Source organism: Gopherus flavomarginatus, chromosome 21 (assembly GCF_025201925.1).
Source record: "Gopherus flavomarginatus isolate rGopFla2 chromosome 21, rGopFla2.mat.asm, whole genome shotgun sequence".
Classification (NCBI taxonomy): domain Eukaryota; kingdom Metazoa; phylum Chordata; order Testudines; family Testudinidae; genus Gopherus; species Gopherus flavomarginatus.
This window is the reverse complement of record NC_066637.1, coordinates 20,644,159-20,671,843: the sequence shown is the minus strand read 5'-3', so window position 1 is coordinate 20,671,843 and position 27,685 is coordinate 20,644,159. Positions and strand designations below refer to the sequence as shown.

The window sequence follows — 27,685 nt, the reverse complement described above, 5'->3', positions numbered from 1 at the left end:
GGAAATATGTTATTTTGCCCATGTTAAAAAAAATCTTACAACCATATTGTTGAGGAGCTCTAGCACCTCCATGCTTTACAGAATGGACTTGACTTTTGGTGGGGGGGGGGCTCATCCTGGTGTCAGGGAAGTCTTTTGCTTGCCAGTGTGAAAATCTGACCAAGTTATGGGCCTCTGAAGGGGGATGGGAGAGGAAGGGTCTATACCCACTAGAGAACGCTGCCCTCTGAGCCGAGAACAGAACCCAGAAGTCCTGAACGTCACCATTCTGCTGCTGTCCTCAGCAAATAGCTGTGAAACCCACTGACAGCAGCTCATCCACCTAAAAGGTAACAGCCTTCTATTGCTGCAGGTCACTCCCTGAGCAACTGTGGCAGAGGACAACGATTCCAACCCAGCGGAGGGGTCAGTATGATTCTCTGTGTTGACATTTTTGTTTTTTTAAGTTTAAAACTGTAAGAAATGACATTTCAAAAAATATATATGTTAAAATAATGTTGAGGTGCGAAGTCAAGCCCTCGGAAGGTAGGAGATCCCAGAATTCATGTTGCCCGTGTTGCACCGTGGCATGGTCTCTTGTATCCCCACATTCTGCACAACCTCCTGCTAGACTGATGTTTGTGAGTAACATGAATACATTTGTCCCCGTTGCCCAGCTGTGGGTCTTGAAGACCCCTGACACAGAGGCGGCTGTAGGTATTTTGCCGCCCCAAGCACGTCAGGCAGGCTGCCTTTGGCGGCTTGCCTGGGGGAGGTCCCAGTCCCGCAGATTTGGCGGCATGGCTGCAGGAGGTTCGCCGAAGCCGCGGGACCAGCGGATCCTCCGCAGACATGCCGCCAAAAGCAACCTGCCTGCTGCCCTCACGGCGACCGGCAGAGCACCCCCCGTGGCTTGCCGCCCCAGGCACGCGCTTGGCGTGCTGGTACCTGGAGCCACCCCAGCCCTGACAGCCAGTGCGAAGGAATGGGGACATAACAGTGGGGCAGCCACCTCAGAGTCAGACCATAGGGTGATGGCTATTTCTAAATAGGTTTGGACAAAGGTCTCTAAGGGGATCTGGCTCCTTGAGAGAGAAGACGGAGCTCAGAACAGCCCTGTCTGCTCTCACAAAATGGTTGTGGGCAAAACCAGGGGGTCAGGCTCCCTGTCCAGCTCTCGTCTGCAGCTCCTCTCCTGCAGGGGCTCAGAGGGGAGTGTCCTTCCCTCTGCTCCTTCTCCCAGAGCAGCATGGAGGCATCACAGGCAGGAGTAGGGGGTTGTGTGACCCATCCACTGTCCAGGATGCTTTATAATTAAACTCTCTGGTGAATGAAAAGATTTGCCCATGGCCATCACTCCCCATGGAGATTAGAAAACATGCCTGCAGGTCTAGCTGTGCCAACAACAGGGTAACCCTCTCCAGGGGGACGGATATTGGAGCTGCCCTCTCCTTCCTGTTCCCCACATATGAAGGCAGCACCAGCCAGTTGGCAGCTTTCACCATGAAGAGGAAGAAGCAGACTTGCCACCCACAGGTTTTCCTCACTGAAGGGTTCCTGCCAACTGTGGGCCAGGTTCCCCAGGGTGCTTTGATCTGGGGCTGTGCATAGACCATCTGGCTCTTATTTCAACCTCCTTCCCGGTGCCTCTCAAAGCTTGCTCCCTTGGGCATCATGTAGAGGAGCTGCCCAGCCACATAGCTTGGCAGCTGGTCAGGAGCCAGAAGCACACTGGGCTGGCCTTGAGGAGTGTCCTCATGACAGCACACAGGGAGGCAGGATAAGGGAGCCCAGAAGCGCTGGAAGAAACCCCCTCTGTTGGCCTCACCTTTCCCTCCAGCACATGGGAGGGTACATGTACTTGGGAAGAGGGCTGCCTGTCCTCCTCTGCATCTTGGGTCCCATCCTGCATGGAGAGAAACAGCAGAGTCTGCAGGAGCGCAGCTATCCATCCCCACCGCCAGGGGACCCTGACCTGGTACGCCTCCCCATTTGTGATACTCCAAGTTCCTATGCAGAAACACCATTACGACTTTTACTCTTTGGTGGGGTGCTTAGGGTGCTTTCTTAGAGAGCTGCAGCCTCTGGTGTCCCAGAACAGATGGCAGGGTGCTTTGCAATGTTACCAGCCTGTATCAACCTGGCCAGGCCAGCCCAGGGGACCAGGAGGTGGGCATGGATCTTCAGATAGCCCCCAGATACCTGGAGGGACCCTGCCTTTCACATGTCTTCAGCAGGCACTGGTCCTTGTCCTTGGTCAGGGCCGGTGCAAGGATGTTTCGCACCCTAGGCGAAACTTCCACCTTGCATCTTCCCCCCCCGCATCCCCGCCCTGAGGCGCCCCCCCCCCGTGGCAGCTCCCTCCCTCCACCCTGAGGTGCCCTCACCTCGTGGCAGCTCCCCAGCCCCCATCCTCCGCCCTGAGGCACCCCCCCGCCCCAGCTCACCCCTGCTCCGCGCACGAACACGAGCACCCCGAGCACACCATCGCTGCTTCACTTCTCCCGCCTCCCAGGCTTGCGGTGCCAATCAACTTAGGCGCCGCAATCCTGGGAGGCAGGAGAAGTGAAGGAGCCATGGCGTGCTTGGGGAGGAGGCGGGGCAGGGGTGAGCTGGGGCAGGGAGTTCCCCTGCTTGCCACCCCCCCCTTACTTGCTGTAGGCTGCCCTCCCCACGCTCCCCTGGCCCAGCTCCCTCCGCCTAAATGCCAGTGGCGACTGGGGAGGCCGAAGATCAGGCTGCCGTGGTCGCTGCCGAAGGAAATGGCGACTCCCAAATCCTAGAGCCCTAGGCGACTGCCTAGTCGCCTAAATGGTTGCACTGGCCCTGTCCTTGGTACCCAGGTCCCTTGGCACCCTGGGGATGCAATGGCCTCTGGACACTCGGAGTAGTCTTGCCTTTCATGTGCCATCCACCCAGGACTAGCGGGCACCATTCCTGGCCTCCACATGTCTTGCAGCATTCTGGAGATATAATAGACCCCAGCCACCTCAAATCCTTGCTCATTCTCTTTCATCATCCACCTGGCCAGGCTAAAGAGGGGATCAGGAGCTCAGCATGGACTTTGCACTGAAACACTGAAACTTTTCACATCCAGCCTCCTGGGAATCCAGCCAGCACAGATCCCACTCAGGAATTTGCCACCCACCCTGCTCAGAATGCTGAAGGCAGAAACCTGCTCTCCTGAGTGATTTCAATGGAATGTAGAAAACAACAGTGTGATTTCTTAAATTGTTTAGTCTGTTGATTTCTAAACTAATCTCAGAGCTTGTCTACATGGAGACATCCAGGAAAATCAATCCAAATTAATTAAAGGTATGATTCATAAGTGAATTAAACTAAACTGAATTAAGGCCACTTTAAACTAAATAATAGTGTCCACAAAGGGATTTAATGCAATTTAACTAATCCACTTCAAATTCACACCTTCAATTAATTTGGATTAACTGTCCTGGGTGTCCCCATGTAGACAAACCCTCATTTTGTGGGGTGGGGACCAACATTTGGTATTAGAATGGTGGGATTTGGCTTCCAGCACATTAATGCACCAAGCTTAGCAATGGGCAAAATCTCCAGGGCCTCAATGGGTGACACTCTGAGAAGCCTCTGTATTTCTCATCTCAGCTTCCCCAGAGAGTGGGTCTGGGAGATTAGAGAGCTCTTTGTTCCTTCCCCACTGAGCTGCTGGGTGAAAATGTGGGTGAAGCATGGAGGTGTTTCTAAGGATGCTCATGGATCTTCTTTTGCTGACAAATATCTCTGGGATTCTCGCCTGGATCCCCTCCCCCTCTTCACTCCTCCTCCACAGGGTGCATTAAGCAGAGGAGCCTTTAACACAGAAGAACATATGAATGATCATACTGGGTCAGACCAAAGGTCTGTCCAGCCCAGTATCCTGTCTACTAACAGTGGCCAATGCTGGGTACCCCAGAGGGCATGAATCTAACAGACAATGATCAAGAGATCTCTCTCCTGTCATCCATCTCCACCCTCTGACAAACGGAGGCTAGGGACACCATTCCTTACCCATCCTGGCTAATAGCCATTAATGGACTTCACCACCATTAATTTATCCAGCTCTCTTTTAAACTCTGTTAGTCCTCAGGCAAGGAGTTCCACAGGTTGACTGTACAGTGTGTGAAGAAGAACTTCTTTTTATTTGTTTTAAACCTGCTGACCATTAATTTCATTTGGTGGCCCTTAATTCTTATATTATGGAAACAAGTAAATAACTTTTCCTTTATCAGGGGTAGCCATGTTAGTCTGTATCCACAAAAACAACAAGAAGTCCGGAGGCACCTTAAAACCTAACAGATTAATTTGGGCATAAGCTTTTGTGGGGAAAAACCTCACTTCTTTCCTTATTCACATTCTCCACACCACTCATGATTTTATAGACTTCTATCATATCCCCCCTTAGTCTCCTCTTTTCCAAGCTGAAAAGTCCTAGCCTCTTTAATCTCTCCTTGTATGGGACTCGTTCCAAACCCCTAATCATTTTAGTTGCCCTTCTCTGAACTTTTTCTAATGCCAGGATATCTTTTTTGAGATAAGGAGACCAAATCTGTATGCATTATTCAAGACAGGGCCGCAGGGGGTGGGGGAAAGGGCAATTTGCCCAAGCCCCACAGGGGTCCCTACAAGAATGTCTAGGCTCCCCCCCCCCCGGCCCCAGCCACACCCCTGCTTTCCCCCATCCCCAAGCGCCTCAGCACACCATGTCCAGGAGCGGCCCTGGACAGAGCTAAGGCGGTATGGATCGGCCGGGGCCTGAGCTCCTCCAGCTCAGAGCCATGTGGTAAGGGGGCAAGGCTCCAGCTCCGGGCAGAGCAGCAGGAGCTCAGGTCCCGTGGAGCCATGCCACTTTAGCTCTGTCCAGGGCCGCTCCTGGACACAGCTCGCTGACGCTCTGGGAGAGGGGGAAGGTGGGGGTAAGCAGCATGGTAAGGAGACTGGGGGGATTGGATAAGGGGCAGGGAGCCCCGGGGACAGTCAGGGGACAGAGAAGGGGCAGAGGTTCAGGGGGCGGTCAGGGGATGGGGAACGGGGGGTTGGATCATGGGTGTTCCAGGGGTCTGTCAGGACTCGACGGGGGGGCAGGTGGATAGGGGTCGGGGCAGTCAGGGGACAGGGAGCAGGGTGGGTATGTGGGGGTGGGGTCCCGGGGTGGTGGTTGGGGGTGTCTCGAGGGGGCAGCGAGGGGACAAGGAGCAGGATGGGTCAGGGATTCTGAGGGGGGCAGTCAGGGGGCAGGAAGTGGGTGGGGGTCGGATGGGGGCAGGGCCAGGCTGTTTGAAGAGGCACGGCATTCCCTACCCTAAAGCTCATTCAGCAGTTTGAGGCTTGCAGACAGCTATTTAACACAAAGATCCAAGCTGTTATCTTTTCCCTTAGCGCTACCATCCTTTCGCTTCTCAAATGCCAAATTATAGTCTACATTTAATTTCAGTGCCATAGGGAGATTTATGTCAGGGGAGGGTAGCCTCATTCAAAATTAGTCACTTTAGATTAACAGAGATAGAGCCAAGAGAGACGGGGGGAGGGATCACATGAGAAGAGCAATATCCTACACCATCTACCTCCTTCCGAACCCTATCAAGGGAGACGACCCCCGCCCCTCCCCTGCATTCCGAAAGGCTCCAGAGGAGTTAATTCAGTGGTTCTCAAACTTTTGTACGGGTGACCCCTTTCACATAGCAAACCTTTGAGTGCGACCCCCCCCCAATAAATTAAAAACACTTTAAAATATATTTAACACTATTCTAAGTGCTGGAGGCAAAGCGGGGTTTGAGGTGGAGGCTGACAGCTCGCAACCCCCAGTAATAACCTCTTGACTCCATGAGGGGTCTCAACCCCCAGTTTGAGAACCCCAGGTTAATTTAACTTTAGCACTCTGTGTCCATTCACATGCATGTGCTATATTGAGCATTTTAGTTTTCACAACATAGGCTCATCCCAGATTCTGGAACAAGCTCAAATGCTCAGTTCATGGAGTATGTACATAAGCTATACTAAAGACAAACCCACAGGAACCATCTCCAGTTTGTGAGGGACCCCATGGAGCCAGTCTCTAGGAAACAGATACATTCATGGTGGATAAGTCCATTAATGGCTGATGGGTAAGGAAGGGTGTCCCTAGTCTCTGTTTGTCAGAGGGTGGAGACGGATGGCAGGAGAGAGATCGCTTGACCATTGCCTGTTAGGTTCACTCCCTCTGGGGTACCCAGCATTGGCCACTGTTAGTAGACAGGATACTGGGCTGGATGGACCTTTGGTCTGACCCAGTATGGCTGTTCTTATGTTCTAACCTAAATGAACCCAAAGTTATGGAGACAGACATGAGTCAAGGAAGCCAGCAGAGTATCAGAAACTTGGAAAAATCTCTGACTGGATGGGCTCAGGCGTTTGGTCACAAGCTGAGGTAGTTCAAAAATTTGGGATTTTTTTTTAAGCAGAATTTTTTTTATTGTTTCTTTAAACAATCAAACACAGCAAGCAGCAAGTATTTGGCCACACACTTCTGAAACCAAACCATGTTCAGGTTTTGGCAGACTAATTTCAGCTTTTCAATTAAAAAAACAACAAATTTTGAAGGAAAGCAAACATCGTCCGTGATTTTTTATGCTTTTTAAAAATCCCTAGTTTTTGATCCAAAAAAAGTTTGATGGAAAATATTTTCCAACCCTTTTAATGAGCTTTAGTGCCTTTTAGCACTAGCTGATGCTGAGAACCAGTGATAACTTGTAAAGGTGACTTGAAAAGAAGCTTTCTCAAAACTGGGTTTGTGCCGAGATGCGGAAGGTTTTTAGATGTTTATTTTTCCCAGGGCCGCCGGGAGGGGGTGGAGGGCGCAAGTTGAGCAATTTGCCCTGGGCCCCACAGGGGCCCCCAAAAGAATATAGTGTTCTATAGTATTGCAACTTTTTTTTATGGAAGGGGCCCCCAAAATTGCTTCGCTCCAGGCCCCCTGAATCCTCTGGGCAGCCCTGATTCAAGATGTGGGCATACAATGGATTTAATTAAGGGCAATAAGATATTCTCCATCTTATTCTCTATCCCTTTTTGAAGATTCCTAACATCCTCTTTGCTTTTTTGACTGCCACTGCACACTGTGTGAACATCTTCAGAGAACTATCCATAATGACTCTAAGATCTCTTTCCTGATTAATTGTAGCTCAACTAGTCCACATCATATTGTATGTATTGTTGCAGTTATTTTTTCCAATGTGCATTACTTTACATTGGGATCAGCAACCTTTCAGAAGTGCTGTGCCGAGTCTTCATTTATTCAGTCCAATTTAAGGTTTTGCATGCCAGTCATACATTTTAACGTTTTTAGAAGGTCTCTTTCTATAAGTCTACAATATATAACTAAACTATTGTTGTATGTAAAGTAAATAAGGTTTTTAAAATGTTTAAGAAGCTTCACTTAAAATTAAATTAAAATGCAGATCTCATCAGTTTAGTGTGATCCTTGCCCTTGCTTTTCCTTGCTGAGTTTTCCAGTGTCTGGCTCGGATTTGGATACTTTAAGCTGCACACAGGCTTCTGAGTGATCACTTGTTAACTGGCTCCGAGAGGGACTGAGGACAGATTTCATGTGTGAAAATACCTGTTCACACAGGTACATGGATCCAAATGCTGAAAGCATTGCCAATGCAATTTTCTTCAAACAGTTAAATTTCACTGGCAGGGACATCCAGCAGGTCAGAATAGAGGCCCCATGATCTCTCTTGGTAGCTTCAAGTATGCTCTGCAGATCTCCAAACTTTGATGCCCACAATTCTGAGCTTTTTAACTGAATGAGCTGCATTTCAAAATCTTCAACACCCATCCACTGAAATACAGACAAATCCAAGTCGCTTTTGTTGAACTTTTCAGGTTTAATTAGAAAAGAAAGCTTAGGGCCAAATCACTGGAAATCTTTAAAACTGTCAGAAAATTCTGATTCCTGTTCTTGCATGTACATTCTAATCTCAATGTCAAATGCAGTGCGTTGTCCCACATGGCGTGATAGTGATGTAAGCCGCAAATCAGGACTTAAAAATATCCCAGCAGTAGCGCTGGAACAATTTTTAAGGTGGGGGTGCTGAGCTGCACCCCCTCTTGCCCTGTCTGCACCCCTCCCTGCCCTAGGCTGGGGCCAGGGGCCGCAGCTGGGGGAGGATGCAGAGACCTGGGCTGGCGGCCAGGACCCCAGGGACCAGTGGCCAGGACCTCGGCAGTTTGAGTGTCACTGAAAATCAGCTTGCGTGCCGCCTTTGGCACACGTGCCATAGGTCGCCTATCCCTACTTTACATTTATCCACATTAAATTTTATTTGCCATTTTGTTGCCCAATCACTTAGTTTTGTGAGATCTTTTTGAAGTTCTTCACAGTCTGCTTTGGTCTTAACTATCTTGACTGGTTTAGTATCATCTGCAAACTTTGCCACCTCACTGTTTACCCCTTTCTCCAGATCATTTATGAATAAGTTGAATAGGATTGGTCAAAGGACTGACCCTTGGGGAACACCACTAGTCACCCCTCTCCATTCTGAAATTTTACCATTTATTCGTATCTTTTGTTCCCGGTCTTTTAACTAGTTCTAAATCCATGAAAGGATCTTCCCCCTTATCCCATGACAACTTAATTTATGTAAGAGCCTTTGGTGAGGGACCTTATCAAAGGCTTTCTGGAAATCTAAGTACACTATGTCCACTGGATCCCCCTCGTCCACATGTTTGTTGATCCCTTCAAATAACTCTAATAGATTAGTAAGACATGATTTCCCTTTACAGAAATCATGTTGACTTTTGCCCAACAAGTTATGTTCTTGTATGTGTCTGACAATATTATTCTTTACTGTGGTTTCAACTAATTTGCCCAGTACCAGCGTTAGACTTACCCATTTGTAATTGCCGGGATCACCTCTAGAGCCCTTTTTAAATATTGGTGTTACATTAGCTAACTTCCTGTCATTAGACACCGAAGCTGATTTAAAGGACAGACTACAAACCGTAATAGTTAACAGTTAACAGTTCCGCAATTTCACATTTGAGTTCTTTCAGAACTCTTGGGCTATCTGGTCCCAGTGACTTGTTACTGTTAAGTTTATCAATTAATTCCAAAACCTCCTCTAGTGACACTTTAATCTGTGACAATTCCTCAGATTTCTCACTTACAAAGGACAGCTCAGGTTCGGGAATCTCCCTAACATCTTCAGATGTGAATACTGAAGCAAAAAATTCATTTTGTTTCTCTTCAATAACTTTATTGTCTTTAAGTGCTCCCTTTGTATCTCAATCGTTCAGGGGCCCCACTGGTTATTTAGCAGGCTTCCTGCTTCTGATGGCTCAATCCTCTTTGGAACCCCCCTTCAGGTTGTTGAAGGCTGCTATCAAATCCCTCCTCACTTTTCTCTTCTGCAGACTAAACAAGCCCAGTTCCCTCAGCCTCTCCTCATAAGTCATGTGCCCCAGCCCCCTGATCATTTTTGTTGCCCTCTGCTGGCCTCTCTCCAATTTGTCCACATCCTTTCTGTAGTGGGGGGACCAAAACTGGAGGTAATACTCCAGGTGTGGCCTCACCAGTGCCAAAAAGAGGGGAATAATCACTTCCCTCGATCTGCCAGCAATGCTCCAATTCGAACACTTTTGGCGGGGCCCTGGCAGGGACGACTTAAAAAGAAAAAAGTGTAAAAAGAAGCCTTCCATTTCTTCCATGTATTATTTACTTTCCATAACTATATAAATAATAAAATTGTATATTATGTACATTGCATCATATATGCTGTTGATTGGTTATTAATGACTGCCGTTTCACATGTGTGGGTCCCCGCCACTCCCTGGGGGTGTGCACATGTGTGGGTCCCCGCTGCTTCCTGCCCCCCTCATTGAAGCAGGTGTGCAGGTTACTGGCCTGGGAACTGCAGGGCAGCAGTGGACATGGGGCTGGTTCGAGGCAGGGCAGGGGCTGACTGGAGGTAGGGTCTGGCTGCAGGCAGGGCAAGGGGTGTGGGGCTGGCTGGAGACAGGGGAGTGTGGGGCGGGCTGGCTTCAGGCAGGGCCACAGGGGGGTGCAGCAGGGGTTGGCAGGGCTGGAGACAGGAGTATGGGACTGGCTGGCTTCACGCAGGGGGGTGCAGCAGGGGTTGGCTGGAGACAGGGCAGGGCGAGCAGTGCAGGGCTGGTGCGGGCAGGGGTTTGTGGCAGGGATTGGCTGGAGACAGGGCAGGGGGTTTGGTAGGGGCTGGCTGTGGGCAGGGGGTGCAGAGCTGGCTGCAGGCAGCGGGGGGTGGGGTTGGTGTGGGCAGGGCAGGGGGTGCAGCAGAGGCAGCTGGAGCCCCAGCCCTTTAAAAAGCCCCCAAGCCCCCCACTATCCCAGGGCTCTGGGGGCTATTTAAAGGGCCCGGGACTCCCCTGCTTCTACCCTGCCCCGGACCTTTTAAATAGCAGTGGGAGCCCTGGGGAATGCATGGGGGCAGCGGGGCTCCGGTGGCTATTTAAAGGACGAGAGTGGCAGAGGCAGCTGGAGCCCTGGCCCTTTAAATAGCCCTCAGAGCCCCCTGCTACCCCAGGCTTGTCGCGCTCCGGCCAGAGCTCCAGCTGGGGCCGCGGGGCTTGTCGCGCTCCGGCCAGAGCTCCAGCCAGGAAAGCGGGGCCGCGGGGCTTGCGGCGCTCTGGTCAGAGCTCCAGCTGAGAGAGCGGGGCTGTGGGGTAGCCATGCTCCTGCCGGCGCTTTGGTCAGGGGAGCGGGGCCATGGAAGACCCTGGAGCAGACCGCAGCCAGGGTAGGTAAAAAAATTTGAAAGGCACCTAAAGCGAGGGGCCCGATTCCCAGGAATCGGGCAAATCGGCCTAAAGCCGGCCCTGCTTGGCAACAAGGGCACATTGTTGCCTCATATCCAGCATCTCATCCACTGTAATCCCCAGGTCCTTTTCTGCAGAACTGCCACTTAACCAGTCAGTCCCCAGCCTGTAGCAGTACATGAGATTCTTCCTTCCCAAGTGCAGGACTCTGCGTTTGTTCTTGTTGAATCTCATCAGATTTCTTTTGACTCAATCCTCCAATTTGTCTAGGTCACTCTGGACCCTAGTCCTATCCTCCAGCATATCTACCCCTCCCCCCAGTTTAGTGTCATATGCGAACTTGCCGAGGGTGCAATTCATCCCATCATCCAGATCATTAATGAAGATGTCGAACAAACAGAACCAATTCCTGGGGCACTCCACTTGATACTGGCTGCCAACTAGACATCAAGCTATTGATCACTACCTTTTGAGCCTGACAATCTAGCCAGCTTTCTATCCACCTTATAGTCCATTCATCCAATCCATACTGCTTTAACTTGCTGGCAAGAATACTGTGGGAGACCGTATCAAAAGCTTTGCTAAAGTCAAAGTATATCACATCCACTGCTTTCCCCATATCCACGGAGCCAGTTATCTCATCATAGAAAGTAATCTGGTTGGTCAGGCATGACTTGTCCTTGGTAAATCCATGCTGACTGTTCCTGATCACCTTCCTCTCCTCTAAGTGCTTCAAAATGGTTTCCTTGAGGTCCTACTCTGTGATTTTTCTGGGGACTGACGTGAGGCTGTAGTTCCCTGGATTCTCCTTCTTCCCTTTTTTAAAGATGGGAACTATATTTGCCTTTTTCCAATCGTCTGAGACCTCCCCCAATTGCCACAAGTTTTAAAAGACAATGGCCAAAGGCTCTACAATCACATCAGCCAACTCCCTCAGAACCCTCGGATGCATTGCATCCAGCCCAATGGACCTGTGCACGGCCAGCTTTTCTAAATAGTTCTTAACCTGTTCTTTCATCATTGAGGGCTGCTCACCTGCTCCCTATACTGTGCTATCCAGTGCAGCTGTCTGGAAGCTGACTTGGTCTGTGAAGACCACCACCACAAGTCTCTGCTAGGCTTTGTATCATAGAATCATAGAACAGAATAATAGAATCTCAGGGTTGGAAGGGACCTCAGGAGGTATCTAGTCCAACCCCCTGCTCAAAGCAGGACCAGTTCCCAACTAAATCATCCCAGCCAGGGCTTTGTCAAGCCTGACCTTAAAAACCTCTAAGGAAGGAGATCCCACCACCTCCCTAGGGAACCCATTCCAGTGCTTCACCACCCTCCTAGTGAAAAAGTGTTTTTCCTAATATCCAACCTAAACCTCCCCCACTGCAACATTACTCCTTGTTCTGTCATCTGCTACCACTGAGAACAGTCTAGATCCATCCTCTTTGGAACCCTCTTTCAGGAAGTTGAAAGCAGCTATCAAATCCCCCCTCATTCTTCTCTTCTGCAGACTAAACAAGCCCAGTTCCCTCAACCTCTCCTCCTAAGTCATGTGCTCCAGCCTCCTCATCATTTTTGTTGTCCTCCACTGGACTCTTTCCAATTTTTCCATATCTTTTTTGCAGTGTGGGGCCCAAAACTGGACACAGTACTGGACAAATATCAGCTCAAATGGAACTCAGCATCTGACTATAGCTTTAAACAAGTTTATCCAAAGAGACAAGCACTTAATAGCGGTCAGATCTATTCATTAAAAGAAAACATATTTGTTTTAAACAAACTATGTATTAGAAGGGGCGTGAATTGAAGGGTTGGTCATGAGATTCACCTGAGAGTCACTGGTTCTAATTCAGTCTATACTAGTAATGGCTGTTCAGGAGGCTATGTAAATAAGTAGGTGGGTTTTGTTCCAGCCCTGGTGGATTGGCTGTACTGCAGAGCTGGAAGTGCCCGTCTTCATAGAGAAGTTGGGTCCAGATCAGGATTCAGGCAGGGGAAGCTTTACTGCCACTTTTTTTTTTTTTCTTTTTCTGGGTGTGTTCAGACTAGAGTTAGTGATCCTGTTCTAAAGTGAGTGAATCAAAGTCAGTGTCCAGACTAGCAGCTGCAAGCATGTTCATTCCCTCGAGTTTGTTGGCAATCACTTCAGGCCTACAAACCCTCTGTGCATGAACAGCGTCAGTCACCAGGCCTGTCAATCTGATCTCTTTCACCAGAACTAAATTGCCTTGTCTACCTTTCAAGGGAGAATTGTTCAGTGAACGTCTTCCTGGAGCTCTGGCCAGGTGAAAGCTGGCTGAGTGCTCACCAGCATTACTAAGAATATAACGTCATAAAAACTTTCACTTGTTCTCTCATTGTGTTTCAAAATATTTGTTAACAGGCAGGAAGAACTGAGTGGGAATACTGTTATGGCAGAGGGAAGTGGAAAGTGTCAGGTATGTCTGGAATATACAGCCAGAGACCAACGTTGTTTTGCAATGCCAAGGTGTTGCTTCTATGGAAATAGAAAGAAGACAGCTTCCTGGAATGCTGGTAGAGATCAATCTATAGAAAGCCTGACTGTTAGTCATGTGACCAGTCCTCTTTTGGGCAAGACATGCCAATGTCAGATTTCCATATATAGCCCTTTGAGTTTACATATTGCTCACTAGATGATGAATCCAGGTACATTCTGATAAGAGTTAGTGGTTCATTCTTTCTTATTTACATATGTTTGCATCTGTTAAGTCACTACATGGGAGCATGAATAACCAGTCTGTCTGCAAGAGGAATATATACCTGGTGACCAAAGCCCCCTTCTCTGCTGGGTCCTGTCCGGCGTATATCTTTATAAGCAGTGTACTATATAAACGTTAGCTGGTAATTCATTAGAGATGGTCAGGCTCAGGGCAACTGGGTGGATCACAGGACGGCTACTGGCAAACTGAGACTTCCACTTCTAGGTCAGTGACTGAAAAATGACCCAGATTCATAGTTCAACTTTAAAGGCTGAAATCTGAAGTTTTTATGGCCTCAGTTTATCAAATCACATATGCACGTGTTTAACTCTGATCATGAGCTTAATAATAATAATGCCTCTTTTCATCAGCAGAGCTCAAAGTGCTATACAAAGGAGGTTGATATCATTGTGGGGAAACTGAGGCACAGAGCGGTGACATGACTTGCCTAGGTCCCCAGCAGGCTAGTAGCAGAGGCCAGAATAGCACCTGGCTCCCCTATATCCTAGTCCATTACTTGAGCCATTAGCCCACATTGCTCCATCTGTATTCAGCCAGGCACTTAAGCACACGCTTAAGTGTTTTGCTGACTTGACTTCTTTAAGCATAGCTCCTTAGAAAGGTAGCTCGTCTTGAGGATCTGTGTCATAGAAACTATCAGAATTGGCTCTCTTGTTACCGATCTCAGCAGAAAGGTCAAAACGAGTGAACCATGGAACCTTCCTCTCACCTACAATAGCGACCCTTCCAGCTCAGAACAAGGAGGGGTGGAGATGGCATTGTGAGACAAGCTTGCAGTGCACCTATCCCTGTTGTGTGGACAGAGGAATCCGGTTTCCAGCACTGCCAGGCTAACACCTTTCACCAGCACTGAGTCCAAAAGGAGAGGGAAAAGGCCAGATTTTGTTTTGTCGAATGGAATATTGAATCCCTCCCATGTTGCACATATACCAACTGACACTGAAAAAATTGGATGGTGTCTCTGCACACTTGGACTAACAGTTAGAAACATATCCATTCTACATAATTATTAATAGCTTGTCTACCCACCCACTCAAAGGATTGGACTAGCAAATATCCCTTAAGTCCCCCTGTGAACACTGATGGACCGGCCTTACTCAGCACAAAGGGAGATTATTGCCTCTGTATTTACAAAGCCCCAATAAGTTTCCCTCCATCAGCACTTCTCCATGATTTTCCCTACTAAGATTATCTCCTACCACCTTCCTTTAAAGGGAAGAAATGCAGGGTTTCCCAAGGAAACAAACAAAGATTGTCATCTCTTTGTGCCATAAGGGTAATCCTCAGATCAATACTCCACACCTTCAACTTCTATGTCTATGCAAGAGACAGGCATGTCCATGGATTGTTGAAGACAGGGAGGAGTCAGTGAACATGCATCCTGTCACATATACACTGTGAAAAGGTCTCCTCTCCCTCCCTCTCTTCCTCGTGTTTCACAAAGATTTGCTGGCTCAAGATTTTAAAGTAATCTGGATCGAGATGCCCAAATGCAAAAGGCAGATATTGCAGAGTTTGCGTTTCATGTGACCGGATCAGATAGAAGGCACTCCAAGGGGCTGAGCCTACACCCATTGCAGACATTGGCAAAGATCTGGCTGTTTAGCATGGAGAATAACAGGCTCCTGCACAGAAGCAGTCAGAAATTTTCATTAGAAAATGCTGATTTGTCAAACCTGAAATATTTTACACAATATTTAGTCAACCCGCAGGCAGGGTTTGGATGGAAATCTGCCTGGTTCTGAGCAAGGGTCACCAGACAGCAAGTGTGAAAAACTGGGACGGGTGTGGGAGGTAATAGGATCCTATATAAGAAAAGGACCCCAAAATCAGGAATCTCCCTATAAATCGGGGTATCTGGTCACCGTATTCTGAGCCAGGGCACCTAGTGGTCTGCTGGAGACCTCAGGGCTTTCAAGGATCCATGGCCCCCAGACAGCTACCATGCAGTCAGCCCCAAAACTGGGGACCCCATGGTCGTCTGCTCTGGGGTAGCTCCACCATGTGGTCTTTCTCCCCCAGGATGCGGGAGCCAGGCAGAGTGGGGAGCCAGCTGGCCAGGGAATTTGGAAGCTCTGGGGTTCACAATGCTGGGGCAGTCTGCATGACAGGGCTGCCCCGATCCTGGAATCTCTTGGAGAGAAATTGACATGATTCTTGTCAGTTTCATGTCTTCTGTTTAGATATGGGCAGCTGTGAAACATTGACATCAATGATGTCAAGATCACTTAGTTACTGGGGTTCTGGGATGAAAAGTGTTTTGGAAATAACATGTTTCCATGTTTCCTAAATGAAATTTTTGGAATCCTCAGTTCTGAGAAGTTTAGAAAAATCTGTTTTGTGCATGAATCCACCTGAAACAAAATTTCAAAATGACAAAAATTCCTGGGAACTGGAAATTCTGGATTTTAGTCTTCTCTGCCCGGATGTACAGGTTCAGCATGTAGTAAAAAAGTGACTTTAAAACCAAAAAAGCAATCCAGCAGGGAACAGATGGGGGAGATGATCTCTCTCCATTGAAAGGGATGACAGAGTAGTAGAATGTCTCCAGACTTATATTAGGAAGGTGTTTAGAAAGGATAAAGCCTTGTGCTACAGGCCTACAATTGTTTGTATGACGAGGGTAGGATTAGGCAGAAATTGCCCACTATGGTGTTTATTGCCCCTTCATCTGGTGCTCGCTGCTGTCAGAGACAGGATCTGATGAGATCTGGCAATTCATGCCACCTTTATCCGTGGTCACAACTATAGTAGATGCAGGTTCCTGTTGTTTCTTACTTGTTTGTTTTTTTAATGCTTTACAGTGATAAGAAAGCGCATTGATGCCGTCACTTCGTTTTGTCCTGGTGTTAATCAATTTGCTAGTATTAACTTTTTACAGAGCTAAAACATTTCCACAGGAAATTAAAATTCATTCCTCATGTTTACTCAGTGATCCTAGTCACGCACAGGGCCCACCGTGGCAAATTTCAAAATGCCAATCAAAACTACATGCCCAAGAGCTCTTTGGCTGTCTCTCTCTTCCTTATATTAGTATTTAACCTGCGGTCCTGGCAAGACTGATTGTTGTTCAGTAACAAGTGATTTTACTCCGTTCTTTTCCATCTTCTGGAGAAGGGACCCGGAGCAAGGGGGTGGGGAAAAGATGTTTTGTTTTCATTACATGAAGTGTGGAATAGAGTCAGTGTCCTGTGTGAAAGCCTCCAGCAGACGGAGCAAAAACCTTTCAGCGAGGGCCAGCTCCATCTTTAAGCTCAGCAGGTGCAGTGAGGGCCCGAAAATTCACAACAGCGAAGCCACCGAGGGATGAAAACACAACAGGAGAAACTCTAGTGTGAAAACACTGTTTAAAGCTGGCACTGCCATCCTCTCCCCTCTCTGCCCCAGCACAACATCGCCACTGGCTGAGTGAACTGCAAAGGGAGGAGTTTGGTACCGAGCAAGGAATGAATTGCAGGCCCTGTTCCTTTCCCCCGGACCCTTTTATAAATGAGGTGGTTGTGGCGTGTGTATGTGTGAGACAGAGTGTCCATGGGAGGAGCATAGCACCTTTAAATCTCTGTCTCTGGCCAGGCCAGGCAGGAATATTCTCTAAGGCTGCTGGTCTATCAGAGAAATGCCAAGCAGGAGTCCCTCTGAAGAGGAGACAGACACACACACACCCACACCGGTGAACAGCTGGGGAAGGACCCAGCCAGGAGGATTCTGCATGCCAAAGATATAGCTTCAGGCAGGGCCGGCTTTAGGAAGTGCGGGGCCCAATTCAAACAGTTTTGATGGGGCCCCGGCAGGGATGACTATAAAAAAAAAAAAACCATGTAAAAAAACACATGGGGCTTGTACCCACTGGGCGGTGCGCCGAGTCTTCGGCGGCGGGTCCTTCACTGGCTCCAGGTCTGCAGCAGCACTGAAGGACCTGCCCCCGAAGTGCCGTGGAAGACCCGGAGCACTGCCAGGTGAGTAAAACTTTAAAGGGCGCCTCTAGCCAGAGAAGAGATTCTTCCTGGGTGCGGGGCCGATTCGGGGGAATTGGTGGAACTGGCCTAAAGCCGGCCCTGGCTTCAGGGACTGCAGTGCTGCCCTCGTGCTTCCAGCTCGCCTCTGCAGCGAGCTCCGGAGGGATCGGTGGGGCGCAGAGAGCCGGGAAGCGCCCGCGGGAGCCCGCCCCTGGCTCAGCCAGTGCATTAAAAATTAGACCAAAACCCGCTCCCCCGCCCCGCCCCCTGCCGTGCGGAGCCAGCCTGGGGGGTGCCATGACGGACGGACGGGCCAGCCACTCAGGACCCCGCTCCCCGCCCCCTCCGGCCAGCCAACTACACACCCTCGACACACCCCCGTGCCCCTCACGGCCCAGCCAATCAGGAGGGCGCTCGCGACACACACTTAAGCCGGGTCAATGAGCCGCGGCAGTGTCAGGGTTTGCACGGCGCCTTGCGAGCGCGGCAGAGGCAGCAGCGCGCGGGGACTCGCGTCGGCTCGCGGTGCGCACGGGGCTCCGGCGGGAGCGTGGCCGGCTGGGCTCGGCCCGGTGTAGCTGCCTTCGGCGGGAGCGCGCGGGCGCAGCACCATGGAGTCAGGCAGCAAGGTGAACGTGCGGCCGGCGGGGCCGGGGAGGCTGCCCCGGCTCCGGGACCTTCCGGCGGGGGTGGGGGGAGCGTGTGCGTGGCCGTTTTGGAGGGAAGCGGGACTTGGGGGAGGGGCGAGCGGGCTGCGGGAGGTCTCTGCTTTCCAGGCTCTTTCTGCTCCAAGCATCCCCAGCTGCAGCCCTGGGCGGGCTCCCCGGCCGAGCCTCATTGCACGGCAGCGCGTGGGGCTGGGCGGCTCTGCCGGGCACATCACATTCCCGGCAGCCATCAGCTTGGCCGCCGGTCTGGGGGAGGCCTCGCTGCTATTCGGGGGCCGGAAGCCATTAGAATCCCCCGCCCCATGGAGCACCCCCGGTGGCCGGGGCTCCCGGGAGGCGAGGCCTGGGCGGCTGTTTTAAAACAAGGAAATGACCTTCCCTTGCGGGCTTGAGCCGCCAGCTGCTTTTGGCTCCCTTAGCCAGTGCCCCGCTGGCAGCGATGGGACCCGCGGCTCCTTCCTGGGACTCGCCCTCCCTCATTGCCGGGCAAGGGCGCTGGTACGGGGGGGGGGGGGGGCAGTATTGCGTGTACTACGCAGCCCGCCCCGCTCAGAGCAGCGTGCGGAGTGGAAAACTTTCAGCCTGAATCGGCGATCGTGTGTTTAAAATAACTAAACAAACAAATTCACCCCCAGACCAGTGACTGGGTGGCCCAGGCGCAAATGAATCAAGCCATGTCCGAGGTGTGGGTTAAAAGGGCCAGTTTGCAGCTTAGGACGAGGTTCCGCTCCGGAGCCTTTGAGGATGGACGCGGGGGGTGGGGGTCGTTCAGACTCTGTGTTGAAGCTTGGTGGGAAGGATGTCCGCGCCCTGTAGCCAGTCTGTGGTCAGTTGCTTAAAATACCCCGGTCCTTCTGTGTGCCCGCCTTAGGATCGGCCCGCTGCCAGCCTGGCCTGGCAGACACCGGGCACTGGGGACCCCAAAGCTCAGACTGGCACAGCGGCACATGTCTGTAGCCTTACGGGTCAGAAGGGGGATCGATGTCCCTCGTTCGCAGAAAACTCCCCCCGCTTTTCCAGGTAGTCTGGGACGAGAGGATGCTGGCAGACTTGCGATGTTGCCAACTCCCGGGGATTTGTTTTATTGATACTTGTCGGTTTTTTCAAGCCCTACCTCCTGGAATCGAGGGTTTCAATGAGAATCTGCACTTCTTTTACATGTTTTTCTGAGCACTCTTTGTAAGGGAGAAATGTCTGGGAGTGAGCCCAGGTGCCCTCTAAAGGTTTAGAAACTAGAAGGCAAATAACCCCCCCCCCCAAAAAAATCTTATTGGGGGAGCCCCATGATTTTTAAGTTATGTGGGGCCTGACCCAGTACTTTTTGAACATGTGGGGTTGACAGTCCTGACCGATCGGTCATTAGTTAGTTTCATTACTTCACGATCCGACCATTATGATCATCTAGTCTGGCCGGAGAATTTCACCTGGTGGTATTTGTATTTGAACTAGAGCGGGGGTCTAATCCCAGAGACAGTGAGGTCCATGGCAAATATCCCATCGATTTTTCACTAGGGCTAGGATTTCATTCCATGTTTAAAGACTCCGAATTAAAAGGCTTCAGGGCTTTTCAGTTTAAAACTAATTCAGATAAAAAAAGTTAAACTGTTTGTCTCTAAAGTGAAATGTGATCTCTACCAAGGATACAGTCTTACAAATTATACAATCACAGTAAGGCCTGACGGGGAAAAACAGTATGTGCGTATTTCTAATAATTCTTCCCTTGAGTTGAGCCTGGCATCAAGGTTCAAATCTCCTATAATATAATCTAATCCCCACACAAGCTTGATTTTTTCCCCTCTTTGGTGAATTTGCAGGACGGTGTTAAAAGGATTTTTTTTCCCCCTTGGTTTTTATTTGCTTGGTGGAAGAGCCCCTCTTCAGGGCAGGGACACTACCTCTTTGTTCTGTGCTTGGACCATACCTAATACCATCCAGTGCTGATCTTAAACACTAAAGGGATTAATTAACCCTTAGTCTTTGTTTTTCTTTCCCCCTCCTCCCCCGCTCCATCCACAGCAGTCAGCTTGTTTGACTTTCTTGGTCATATGGGGGATGTAATTGTAATCAAGAGTGTTCGTGTGATGTGATTACATTGGTGCTCGTGGTAATTGGAGTAGGTTTTATAATAAAGAAAAAGGTGAGGGATCCAAAGCAAAAAACAGAAAAATCCCATCCCTGCCCAACTCCAGCAACAAGATTCAGACTGCGACTCGAAATTGGGCTTTTCTGATCTGACTTCCTGTGGGTCTCGAATACTCTGAATGAGTAACTCGTTCCTCAGTTGGTCACATCTTCCCTGGTGACCTTCCATTTCACAGGTTCATCCTGTTGCGTTGCCCTGGTATAACTGATCTGGATTGGTGCTACCCCAGATTACAGCTGCTAAACCATGGCCGTGGAGCAAACATTTGTACTATGTCTGGGGCTGGGAGCTGCACCAGGCGAGTTTATAGCGGTGTATAGTTAAATATTGAGTATCCATGCGAACACCTATGTAGCCTCTCTTTTGGTATAAATCCGGCTTACATGATTTAGCTTAAATTGATTTCTTGCTAATTTAAACCAAATCAATGTATGACTGGGTTAAATTGAATTAAGAGCGTCCACAAAGAGGGTTGAACCAGTTTAACCAAATTGATTTAAAATAATGATGATAGTTACACTGGCAGCTCCTGTGTGAAAATAAATGTGTAGACTAGCACTTAAATCACATTAAGTAAGGAGTCAACTGGTAATCAATGAATTCAAGTTGCACACTAGGCGGTCGGCCACAATGTGCAATGAAAGGGGATTCCAGGGCGTGGGGTTCAGTCCAGCAGGCTCCTACCCTCTCCTACGAGCTCTTTTAAAATAGCCGGTCTTGTGACAACGCAGTGGGGGCCCAGGAGCAGCAATGCCCATCTTTGCAATGGCGTTCCCGCCGTCTGGTGTCTTTCTGGGTCAAGATGCTTGTAAAGCTTTTGTGCAACACTGTCTCCAGATTCCCTCCTGTCTCCCTAGCTGCGGAATGTGTTTTGGGATCAGCGCGTTACTGTATTTAGTTCGCTGCGCATTTCCAGGAGTGCTGCTGGCGGGTAGGGGGGGGGGGGGAGCGTCGCTGGGCTCTAGAGCTGTGGGTTTGGAAGCGGAGCTCTGGGACGTGACAGCCAGGAGCACCTCACAGGCAGAGCCTGGAGGAGGCGAAGGGCTGGGGGACCATAGAAATCCAACACCCCGCGCCAGATTCTGATCCGGGTCTCGGTGGTGTAACTCCGCAGTAGGTTGCGTTTCCTTATAGAAGCCCCAAAAGGGCACCAGGGTCCGCTCCGTGCTGAGAGGCTGTTTCCTAGTCTCTGTGTGTGTGTGTGTGGGGGGGGGGGGCAGTGTCAAGCTGTTTCGGGTCGAGACAGTTTAATCATAAAGGGCCTGGGGGCGAGTAGAGCCCAGAGCTCTGGCCAAGCACCGTTAAGCTCCCCCCCCCCCCCCCGGGGAGGGAGGCAGGCAGGGAAGCCCGTTACTCGCTGCCCCCTCCAGCCGGGCCCGGTTGGAGCTGGCTGACTGGGGGGGGGGGCGCCCCGTGCTGCCCGGACCGGGGGTGGCTCTGTCTCCCGGGGACTTCCCGGGCTCGGGTGGGATTTCCCCGCGCTGGGCTCGCGCAATGCCGGGGCTGCCCGCGGCAGGGCGCGGCCCCACCCGCTCGCCTCCATTAGGCGGGGAGCTGCCGGCATGTCCCCGGCGTGCGGGGTGGGGGTGGAGGCGTCGCGCCAGCCCCTGCCATGCAGGCCAAAGGGGAGCGCCAGCCCCGCCCCCGGAGGCGGGGCCTCGACGGAGCTCGCTCCCCATTGGCGGCCGGGGACGAGCCCCTCGAGCGGGCTAAGGGGCACCCAGCGGGGGGCCGAGCCGCGAGCCTGGGGGCGGGGATAGGGGGGCACAGCTGGGGGGCGCCCCCAGGCTGCCTTTCTTCCGCCTCTGTCATGTACCTTGGCTTGCTGCAAGTCACCACCTTCCTGCAGGGTGCGGCGGCTTCTTCTGGCCCGCCCAGATCTCTCTGATCGATCGAGCCCATTGAGATCCAGTCATTGCTCTTTGAATGTCCCATGCTGCCTGGGCAGAGAGAGGGGAGGGAAGTCCCTGGTCACATCCCGAACATGGTAACGTTGACAATGAAACCTTCCTCAGCTAGCATGATCTGCACAGGACCATGCAACCCTGGCTTGCAGGAATTTGAGGAACCACTTGGGAGGAAGGATTATGTACCCCAGTAAGGGGTTGCAGCTCGGACTGTATTTCTAATGTATGTCACAAGACCAAGCCTTATTCTCTCTTTACAAAGCACCAGGCATGATAATACTAAACCAATGAATATCTGACTGATGCACCCTCCCTTGTACAGTTGCAATACAGCCCCTTCTGATGCCAGGCAGGGCCCACACCTTTGCTTGCAAAGTGCTGTAACCTTCCTCTTCCCTCCAGCCCTCCTACCAGTAGCCTTCAGACAGAGCCCTGACACTTTTTTATCATGTTACAGGATATGCTGCAACTGACTGGGTCATGTTATGTAGCAGATTGCATTACACTTTTTATCCTCAGTCATTGCAAAGGTGGAACGCCTTCCAGGACTAAAGAATTCCTTACTTCCTGTGTCTTAATTGTAGGCTGAGCCCTTTGAAATGAAGTTGTGAGGAATGAATAGGTAAAAGGATGGAGGGGAAAGACAAGTGAAGCAAATAAAAACCACAGTAGAGAAAGACAATCAGCTGTGGGTACTCCTGTCTATCAACTAGACAAACTTAAGTCTTAACTCAGTGGTAGATGATTTTGTTGTGTGACTCTAAGTTTGAGATAATGGATGATCCATTTGGGATAAAATGAGTCCATTCAGACTCTCAACTAATTTTAGCCCTAAATGAACCTTTTGTGAGAGTCAGAGGCTACAAATAACACCTTTTAAAAGTACCTTCTTTGAGAGTGTCTACACTTCCTGGTTCAGGCTAGTCCATGAAGCAGGAAGTGGCAAAATACCATGGGAGAGGCAGTGCTTACGGAATTTCATTCCCAATCTTGCAGACTCCAGATATCTGGGTAAGATTTGGCTAAATTTATAACCCTTTAAGGGTGCCTGATCTGACCATTAAACCTAGTAAAGAGATACAGATCAAATTTAACCCCAAGTTTAGATTTTGTAAAATTTATTGGTGGAGTTTCTATTATAGGAAATGCTGTAAGAATTTCCTGGGGACAAAAACAATAGAATTGTAGGTAGAAACTTAATTTGGTTCTATAACTATTAGTCTCAATACTTGCAGAATTTAATAAAGCACAAAATCCTCTTCATATGAGTTTAGAACCATCCTTTAGAATTCTATAATAAAGATATCACTTTATTTGATCTATATAATGTTTTTTTTAAAAAAATCCTGTAGAAAAGTTAGGGTTAGGGTGATTTTTGGATGCCCATCTTGAAATGCCTTAAAGGGGACCTGATTTTCAAAGTGCTGAGCGCACATTCTATAAACTATTCCCCTTTATGGTGCTCTAAATATAGCTAATCACTTTTTAAAATATTGGCCATGGTGTAAGATGACTGTTAGATGTTCAGCCACTGATAATTTAAACAGTCCTGCAAGAGGAAAGGCACATCTGGCTGAGGAGAACACAGATCAGTGTGATTCCAAATGCAATCGGAGAAAGCACATTGAATGGTGAATTTATAGTAGCATGTGTGGATCAAATTCCCTTTAAATGAGAGGTAAAGTTTTTTGTGAGAACAGGTACAGTACCTGACTGTACCAGACATTCAAACCCCTCAAGGACCTGTGCTACAGTCTCCTTCCATAAAAGCTCACTGTACAAATAATTAGTTTTATGCAAACAGTGTGGTGCAATCTTATTGACGTAATGCTTCATGGTACAATATTCTGCAGATCCATTTATTGTTGCCTGGTCATTCAAGGTGTGCAAAAGCATGATGACTAATTACAAATATTCTTGGACTTTCAGGCTGGTGTGAACTGCTCTGCTCCAGCACTGAGCAGAAGGAAAGTCTTTCTGTTTGGTAGGAGCTGATTCCATGATAGCAGGGGAGAGGAGTCTGCCTCTTTGGACCTTTCTTTAAGGGGACAGGGGATGATTTGCGTGCTTTACATAAGGCTGTGACTACTGGCCTTTTTTTAAAAAAAAAAAAATCATTTTATAACAGTGGTGTTAGGTGATGTTCAAACACAAGCTGCTTTTCATGTCCACGATGATGAAGCACTGTAGCTTTCATAGGGGGAAGCTGTTCTGTGTGGTCATGGTGTCAGTGACTTATGCAAAATAGCCTTGGGAACTCAGGGAAATCAGCTGTGCAGAAAGGAGTCCTGCCTGTTGGACAGAGTATGGGGAAGGGAGTTGTAACTTCAGGAATCTGTTCCTGGTTTGTGTAATAGGATGGCTTGACCCTTTAAGGGCTAGAAGCCTGGCTAGCCAATCCTAGTTAGGAAGAAGGCACACCTGTGCCAGGGGTCAGGTGATTACCCTATAAGGAGCAGCAGGAAACTGCAGATAGGGAAAGGGGTTGATGCAATCTTGAGAGAGAACTAGAGGAAGCTGTGGAAAGCAGTCAGCAGCTCCTGCAGGAGACCCTTAACTAGGGATAGATTTGAGCCTGGAAGCCAGAGAAGGCAGATGCCGCAGCTGTAAGAAAGAAAAGAGTCTGGCCTGGCCATGTCCTGGCAAAGCAGGAATGGCCCTGGGCAGGAAGGCTGGAGTTGGAAGAGAAACTTTTGTAGACTTGAATTTAGGACATGGAGCTCTTTTGTTCAGATGATTTGATGTTAAACCTGACCTAAGGAGGGGTATTTTTGGTCACACAGCCTTTTGGTCACTGACGGTTCAAGAGGGCGAACAGCAGGGCTGCTTTCCAGCCTGCCCTGAGGCCAGTGGGGCATGTGGGAGGAAGACACTCATTGACATCCTGCCACTTGCTTCCTGTGACCTTGGGCAAGTTAGCCTTGCCGTGCTGCAGATCCACTGTGTGCTGTGCTGATACTGACCCCACGCTCCAGGGATCAGGCTTCGTTCAGTGCTGCCTTGAGATCTGCTGAAAAATGCCAGGCTCTGCAGCACCAGTCTGGTCCAGCTCCATCAAGTGCTGGTTTGCTGGGAAAGATTCCCATTGGATTAACTGGGAGTTGGATTGAATCACTGATGAGGAGAGGGAGCTGGCACAGAGGGGCTGCTCCACAGCTGTCCAGCCACCTCCAGGCCTGTCTGAGGCATACAAGGCAACCCATGTTTTCTGCTTCTTCCAAACCAGCCACAGGTTGTAAAAAGACAGGCCCTGATCTTGCCATACTGCTAAGGATGGCAGGGACCACTACGATCAGTCCACAGGGAGCAGCTTTCAGGACTGGAGTCAGAGGCTTCATGCACACGAGACAAACGAGTGTGTCTAAGAGCTGCATTAAAACCAAGCTATGGCCAAAAAAGGCTGAAATGCTGTGGGGCTGGCCAGTGGGAATGGCTTATTTCTTTTGATTAGCCCAATTTGGCCCCATCCACTGTAGGGCTTGGTCCTACTTGCGTTTAAGTCAATGTCAGAACTCCCATTGGTACCAGGCCCACAGAGGGACCAGGGTGCCAGCCAGGCTCCCAGCCATATGATGTGCATGGCAAGCAGTTTCATGATCACTGTGGGTATCACCCAAAAAACCTGGCACATTGCCAGTCAAAAAATGAAATGAGCAAGGCAGTACAAAAGCTAGCCAGGTGTCAAGGCCAGGCCCAGAGCCATCCTACCACATGATAGTTCAGTGTGGGTGGGAGCACATGGTGCTTTGTGCATTACCCAGCATAATGGGGCCAGATCCTTACTGGAACTTGAGGGTGCAACTGTATTAACCACAATGGGCCCCACCTTGTGCCTTCTTTAAAGGGGAGTTTTACATAGTAGACGACAAACATAGTCACACACACACAGCCTCCTGTTCAATAGTCTCTTGTTAGCAGAGAGGCAGCGGGTAACACCGTGGGTGCTCAGCCTTTGCCTGCTGGGATTCTCAGGTTCATTGGTTTCATGCCTTTTAAGGGACACACCACTTCAGAGAGTAGCACTAGCACTGGTTGTATGTGCTGCAGGAGCATGGAGTGTCAGCAGGCGTGGTGGCTGAATGCCATGCCTGGCACTTGGGAGTGCGAGGTGGGAAGGGGGAGCATGTATTGCTGGGGAAGAGGATTTCTTCCCCTCTGAACCTGTGCAGACGGGATGTGGCCCCTTTCTACATAAGCTCAGCAAAGCGCCTGTGAGAAACAGGAACAATGTGAGCAGCTAAAGGAATCATTGTAAACCTTTCTGAAAACCTCTGCTTCTGCCTGAATCCCACTCTACACTTGCCCCATGTGTCACAAATGGGGGGTGTGTGTGTACTCACATGTGCCACCCCTTCCTCCTTAGTCTCTGGTTCAGGGCTGCAGGGCAGCTGGTGACCCAACTCAAGTGAGACCTTTGTCCAGAGCCACCAAAGGTTGACTTCATATGTCGGCTCAGTGTCCTCTTCATTCCCCCCCTCCCCTCCACAGCCCTTTGGGTGTATGTCCTTGTCCCTTAGTGTGTTTGGGGAGATGGGTTTGGGCTGCAGGTGATGGCTCCTGGGGAGCTCTGATCAGCTGGGCTTGAGGGCTAGCTGTACCCAGAGCTATTCACTTCTCACAGTGCCCAGTATCTCTGGTCCTTACGATGTCAGGCTGTAGAACCTGGCATCCCTTAACTGGAAGGGATACAGTAACCATTACCAGTACTTCCACAGGGTGAAATTCACCCCTGTGCAAACAGACATCCCCAGTGGGGCACAGTCTTGTGGACTTGTGTGCCTTAGAACTTGTACTGGTCCTCTTGATGCCAGCTTCTGTTCCTTGATTTTTGAAAGCCAGCCTGCATGCTCCTGTATGAGTTAGAGCAGTCTACAGCCTGCGCTAATTTATGCCAGCAGCATATGGACCTTATATCAGCTGTAGACTGGGGTTGCATGGTGGAACTCAGTCCTGTCCCTCCCGACTACATTACTCTTTGTGCCTCTTGTGCCAGGCTGGGGGAAGAGTAATTGGCACATAACCCAGCTCTGATATCTTTACACTAGCTGATACCCCTGCTGCCAGGGGAATTCTCGGCTGGCCACTCACACCTAGAGCCTGGCTCCTTTATGCAGTTGGCGAAACTGGCCCTGTGTCAAAAAGTGGTGCTTGGAGCTCTGCAACAATCATGCAGTGTTTCTTTCCTTAGCCCTAAGCCCCTTTGAAATCCAGGGGAAGCTGTCTGACAGAGGAGGGCCTGAGTCTTAAAACAAAACAAATCCCCCCTCTCCCCATCTGCTGCATCACAACTGAGAGCACCCTCCAGATGCAGGGCCAGATGTGCTGGCATACTCCAGCCACTGTGCTGCTCTGTCACCTGAGCAGTGCAAAGCTACTGGTGACTGGCCTGGAACATACTTTTCACCATTCACACCCTTTGTTAACCTTTTGCATTTTACTCTGCCTTGTCAGTTTCCCTTTACATAGGCTCACAGATCATACAGCTAGAAGGGACTGTTAGGATAAC

At 49.9% G+C, this 27,685-nt stretch overlaps 1 protein-coding gene across 3 annotated transcripts in view; it reads left to right on the top strand.

Annotated features, from left to right (window-relative positions):
• Positions 1-17,993: 17,993 nt before the first annotated feature.
• SLC2A1 (solute carrier family 2 member 1) overlaps positions 17,994-27,685 on the top strand; it is a 36,842-nt gene continuing 27,150 nt past the window's right edge. Inside the window, exon 1 of one of the 3 annotated variants that reach the window (XM_050931228.1) lies at positions 17,994-18,090. In XM_050931228.1, coding sequence (XP_050787185.1) covers positions 18,073-18,090 — 18 coding nt within the window. In that variant the 5' untranslated portion in view covers positions 17,994-18,072. Of the gene's footprint in view, positions 18,091-23,106; positions 23,191-27,685 lie in introns of those variants that run through there. The other 2 variants (XM_050931227.1, XM_050931229.1) reach the window with 2 other exon arrangements.